Source organism: Limulus polyphemus, unplaced genomic scaffold (genome assembly GCF_000517525.1).
Source record: "Limulus polyphemus unplaced genomic scaffold, Limulus_polyphemus-2.1.2 Scaffold4509, whole genome shotgun sequence".
NCBI classification, from domain to species: Eukaryota; Metazoa; Arthropoda; class Merostomata; order Xiphosura; family Limulidae; genus Limulus; species Limulus polyphemus.
Genome location: NW_013670119.1, coordinates 14945 through 21679, shown reverse-complemented (window position 1 = coordinate 21679; position 6735 = coordinate 14945). Strand labels below are relative to the sequence as shown.

At 28.0% G+C, this 6735-nt stretch overlaps 1 protein-coding gene across 1 annotated transcript in view; it reads right to left on the bottom strand.

Moving 5' to 3' along the window:
* LOC106471272 (fasciclin-2-like) overlaps positions 1 to 6735 on the bottom strand; it is a 29132-nt gene that overhangs the window by 12194 nt on the left and 10203 nt on the right. Inside the window, exon 5 of the mRNA XM_022399882.1 lies at positions 5020 to 5242. Within this exon, the coding sequence (XP_022255590.1) occupies positions 5020 to 5242 (223 nt within the window). The remainder of the gene's footprint in view (positions 1 to 5019; positions 5243 to 6735) is intronic.

The window sequence follows — 6735 nt, the reverse complement described above, 5'->3', positions numbered from 1 at the left end:
ATACATATATACATACAATACATACATATACATACATACATACATACATACATACATACATACATATACATAAATACATACATATACATATATACATACAATACATATATACATACATACATATATACATACATATACATAATACATACATATACATATATACATACATATACATATATACATACATATACATATATACATACATATACATATATACATACATATACATATATACATACATATACATATATACATACATATACATATATACATACATATACATATATACATACATATACATATATACATATATATATACATACATACACATACAGGAACAGATGCTCCTCACTTAGCTATTGCTAAGTGGTGATTGGCAAGTCACACAAAAAAAACAAATATGCATCATTAGGTTGAAATGGGGTGGTAAGGAAACAAATCATATATACATGTAACATTACTAAGTTAGAAGGGAGTTAAGGAAACCAAAAACACATAATATCATAATGTTTTTTGGCAAGACTTTATACTTTATTTCTTATTTCTGCTACATTAACACTAAGTATAGTGAAACAAACAATGAACATGAAATGAAAAGTTGAAAAACATGAAATAAAAAAAAATACTTTTTTTCTAGAATGATTGCAGATTGTAACAAATAATTACAATTCTTTATCCTAATAGCCTCAACTTTCTAACCTTTTCACATCTGTTTTCTTTTGGTTACATTACTTTTCACAGTGAGAAAAGAAAAGTTAACAAAAAAAAAAAACAATTCTTGTGATTGCTTGCTTGTGTAATGCATGTGGTATGAGTTGGTGCAATGTAACTCAGTTCGTTTGTTTATACTAAGTTGTCCTGCTGTGATATATTGTGCTTCATGTACTGATAGATGTCTAATAGATCCCTAATAATTTTAATTTTTACATTTTAATTACTTTTTTTAAATATATATAAAAAAATATACACAAAAACACCATGTACTTTACACCTATAGGCTTTTTGGTACTTCAGAACATGTTTCAATAAGACTTTTTCTCATTATGTTGGTTAATCATTCATAAAATAAAACATGTTGCTTTCAAATATATTTTTGAGAACATATATCAGGCAGTAGGATAAAATGTCCCACAACTATTATAATTTAACTGGCTTTCTAGCTAAGCTATAAAAAGATTAAAAGAAATTCTGTTAGCCGATTGAAACTGAACACCATGATTTCAAACAATAAAACCAAGGTTAAATATCTACTTATGAATGCCAAAACGAAATAATCATACAAGAATTCTTCCAAAGCAAAAGCTGCTCTTTCTATATTAGTTACAAATAATCCAACAATATCTGAGAGAATTATTGAAAGTTTTTGAAAGACAGAATGACATGGAAGGGCATGTCATGTGGGTTTGACATTTTCTTTTATCTCGGCAAAACAAGAACATTGGAGGTTAAAGTTATATTCTGACCTATAAAATATCCATACTGTGTGTTTGCAATCAGTTGGAGATTAAGAATATCATAAGAGTATAAAGAAAATCTAAAATGGCCAATTTGAAGAACAGACATCATGTGAGACAAGCAAATATTGAGAATTATTTACTTTGTAAGTTGAATAATTAAAATTAATAAACATAATTGAATTATGAAGTAAGTTCTGATGTCAAGCTTATTGACATACATTAATAATAAAGTTTTAATTAAATTTATATGTAACTCTCTAGCCCTTCAGACTCCTGATGCTGAAAATTGGGTTTACACACCTGTAGTGGATAGACAACAGATAGCTCATTGTGTAGCTTTGCACTTAACAACAATGAAACAAAAATAAACCAAATAATTCTGTAAAAGATCACGACATGCACACTTTGACCCAGCTGTTAACATATGTTAAGTGCATGATTCTTGAAAAACTTGTTAAAATAGCAATTAATTTTCAATATAAAGAATAAAATAATCAAATCTTTAAACCACAAAGACTAACTTAATAATCCTTAACTATTCAGTTTGGTCACTTAAAGCTTATAGAAATGAAGGAAAAAAAACAAACAGTTTTTTAGTGTTAAAGAAACACCAAGAGTTACAGAACTCAAAAACCTCAATTGTAAGTTAGAAGACATCCATGTCATTAAATTAAGAAAACAAATCATCTAAATATTTGAAATATAAGCAAACGCACATCTAAACCTTTATACTACAGGTTAGGTTATGATGTATAAGAGATGGACCTTCACTTTTGAGGTAGAATACAAAAATCTCAAACAGATTGTCTGAATGGCAAAACTGTTAAATTATGAAGAATCTTGACCATAATAAGGTGGGTCTTAAACTTAATTCAATAGAGATTTGTTCAACTATTTTTCTATATATATATATATATATATATATGTAATTATGTGAAATAGGAAAAACAAAAATTTGATTCATCCATATGATATATGACTAAATGAATATTTGATCTAACTAAGCACTGACTGTTCCTGGCAGCTCTACATAAACACCCATTCTTATATGTTCTAAAATCATGCATCACAGAAAAAGACCAGCTTTCTTACTCATCAGGAGGGGATGGAGAAACAATAACTTCATCTGTGTTATTAACCTGATCCTTGAGTGCTGGAAAGCTGAAGAAAAGCCAACAGTATCTTATTTAAGGAACAGGACCAGTAACATTGGAACCTTTAATCTGATCCTTGGCAGCTGTAGAAAAGCCAACATTGTTATTTAAGAAAAATGGCCAGTAAAATAGTGACCTTGAGTCTGATTCTTAGTGCTTGAAAACTGCAGAAATTCCAAAATAACGTCAAGAAAAACAAAATTCATGTTGGTTGATATGACATTTATTCTGGTACTTTTGTGTGGGAATACTGGAAAAAAATTCATAATATCTAATAAAAACAAAATATCAATATTAGTAAGTACACTTCCGTTTTTATGCACTAGAAAGTTAATTTAATGATGAGAAAGCAGTGTATAAAAAGACCTTAGCAAAAAAAGACAGTTTAATATTTCTGTAATTCTTAACCTGTATGCAAGATATTGAAACCACTAAAATGTAAATCAATTTTTATCACTACTTTTAAACATCATGAGATGTTTCGAAGAAGAAGGCAAAAGCAATCTTATACTGTCCATGCCTTTCTGGTGCAAGAAAATCAAATTTTTAAAATAAAATATTTTATTTGTGTATATTATTAGTAAAAAAACCTCTTTTAATACATTATGTTGAAATCAGAAAATATTTTCATAGCTTATTTTTAGTTAAACCATACTAGAGAATTAATTTTTACAATAAATAACATTCTCAATTTACTCAATCTATTTTCATGGAATTTGGTAAGTATTACTGAACATTACAAGTATGTTGCACAAAAAATCTAAACTGTTAATAAGGTATTTCTGATAAATATTTGTCTCTGAATTTATGCAGTCAGACAGACTAAGAATCTGACTAGTCTGAGTGATAGGTGATTGTGTCAAAAATACAAATACTTTTTCCATATTTCATTTAAATATCTTCTAGAAGCTCCTAAATGAATATCAAAAGGTTTTTCAGTAAAACTTTATATTTTATCTGTTATTTTTTGTACCCTAACACTATACAGACTTCATCCATTTGAGGAACCTTGTAACTATCACAAGAAATATGAAATAAATTACTATTATTGGAGTTTATTACGAGATATTTCTATTAAGGTAATTAAAAGTACAACCTATATCTCCAGAAAGTATCTTATTAGTTTGATATTTCACTATTACAGCTTCATCATAAGCTTTATCAATATCTTAAAAGTTTACTAGTCCAATTGAATCTAAATTGGAACACCATTAGTAAATCAAACATCAATACAAATTTTTATATAATTCATATCATTAAAATAATATTAAACATTGTTAAATTTAATCTGTTGAAACAAACGAAATCAATGATAAGTAAATAATATTGTAAATTAATAAGTAAATTATTAAAATCTAGGACTTAGAATAGGATACATTACATATATAAAATACCTCTTCCTACTTGCATCTAAGTATTACCTCATCCTATTATATCAATACATACAAAAAAACAATGTCAGGAAATATATTTTAACCATTAAGAGGATGTATAGAGACTTCTTCATAATTCAAACATAATAAAATCTCAAGAATGCTGTTAATGTCTCTACACTAAAGGCCAACCTTTATATTTGTTCATTTCTTGATTAAAATGGATTTTTCAATCTTTCGGTCCAGAAAATGATGGCATTTAGATAAAATCTTGGTATCTGATAAGATGTTATCCACTTGTGGTAGGCCATGTTCTTATCCATAATGTTCAACTACAGCATTGTTAATACCGAGGTTTTGGATGTGATGCACTTGTTAAGATGTTCGATTATATATGGGTTGGCAAGTTTCTCCTATGAGCATCTACCACAAGTTACTTCATAAACAACATTCTTACTATGGCATCGATCATGTGGCCCAAATTTAGTGGCTTTACAGTTATTTTTTTACACAATGTTTCTTTCTTGTATGCTGAAGTTATTATTAATGATTTAAGGGAGATGCCTAGTTTTTGTACTATTTCAATACGTAAGTGTGATCTTTTAATTATTCTCTTCAGTTTTGTGATGATATCACTTATATATATGAAATCACCCAAATAATCTTTTAGTTTGCTCCCTTTATTCCGTGGTTTAAATGAACATGTCTGTTTCCTTTTTGTCTATCAAAATTTCTTATGTTTTGTATAAATTCCTGTGGATAAGCATTTTTTTATAAAATAATAAAATTTTCCCTAGCTTCTTCTAATACTTTTTTTTTTATTGAACACGGTTAATAACTTTAAGAACAAGAAATATTACCTATGTACACACACACACACACACACACACACATTATCAATTTAAATAATGTGAAAAATAATCACCACTTGTACAGATAAAGTAATAATCCCAGTAAGAAGCATCACTTACAAATGCACCAGATTAAAAGCACCATTTCCAATTATTATAATGTAATGTGAAAACTTTTTTTTACCTGTCCTTCTCTACATTGATAGTTTCTTTGTCTTTTGAAGATCTCCCACATGTATTGTTTCTCAAGAAATAAAACACACCACAATGGTAACACTTGTAGCAAGTCACATCAGTGATGATAAGTATCAGTAGAATGAGTACCACAACAATTGCAATAATAACTGCAGTGGGAACTTTTCCATCTTGAGTCATAGATTCTTCCTGATCAGAATCCTTTCCTATAGCTAGACATAATACACATAAATGTCTTCTGTATTGAAAAAATATTGCTTGGAAACTAACTTTCAAAATACAACAAAGCAACAGAACAAACAAAAATGAAGCTCACTTCCATGTTATCAATTAATGATTTAGAAAAATACCAATTCTACTTTTTATATATTACACACACACACTACAAATATCATCTCAGTACATAAACTAATCACTCTGTTACAAAAATAAATCTGTCTAAACTGGAGTTTAGCCTCTTTTCCAAATCTTACGCTTTATCTCGTTTGTCCTACTGTCTTCAAGCCATAGCATAAAGAAATCAGAGGTCTTTCTTCTACCAATCTCTTGGATAATCTTGTAAACTACAATAAAACCACTTTTACTCATCTTTTATCAAGAGAAAATAAGAGATCTTAAACTATCCACAGAATCATCCTAGTAGCACTTCTAAATCCTTTTAAATAAGTGAGTATTCTTTCCTGGATTAAGACCAAAACTCTAAACAACATTTCAAGTGAGGCCTAACTAGTGTTCTGTAATAATAACTACCACTTTTGATTTTATTTTTTTTATTATTCCCTTATCAATATCATTCATATAAATAAGAAAAAGCAAAGGCCTAGTTTAACTGGACTAGATTAATCACAAGATTTTACTATCAACCAGCAATACTTCTATTAATTAATCTTTTTTTAACTCCAACCAGTGTGATTTTCTGTATGTGTAGCACTTTACCAAAACGTTTTAGAAAACTTAACATCAAGAACACAACTTTTTCACCATTCATGTCAGAAGCAACATCTCAAAAAAGTTAAATTAGCAAGACAAAGATTTTTTTTTAGTGAATTCAATCCATGTTGGCATTCATTTATAATCTACTTCACTAAATGATCTAACAAAACTTTTTTTTTTACTCTTGAAAGTTTTTCTAGAATATAGAAACTAACCATTATTTAAAGAGAAATTATTGCCGCCTTTAAAAACAGGAATTATATTAATTAATATAGCACACCGTTTCTTCAACATAAAAGAAAAAGAAACAATATTAGTGAAGCGTAATACTATCCTATACACGACTAAATAATAATATCTATCTGTAGTCCTTCCCTTCTTATCAAAATTTTATGAAATATAATTGTATATTATGACACACTTAACACTGAAACATCAAATAGCAGAGAGGCAAATTGGATGAATAAATAAAAAGCCATGCAACTTATGCAAAATACAAGTATTTTAGGTTCAAATATAGCTTATTAATCTTCCAAAAACAAAATATTTCATATAATTTAGAAACTTTATAAATAACATTGTACTGAATATCAGGGAATTTCAAATATTGGTAATATGCTACGTTAACTGCTTTAAATGAGCTTTTGAAACAAGCTATAACCCAAACCTCCAAAAAGCTGAACTTGCATATATTGAAAGTTGTGTAACTACTGTTGAGGAGATATATATATATATATATATATACACACACACACACACACACACAACTAAA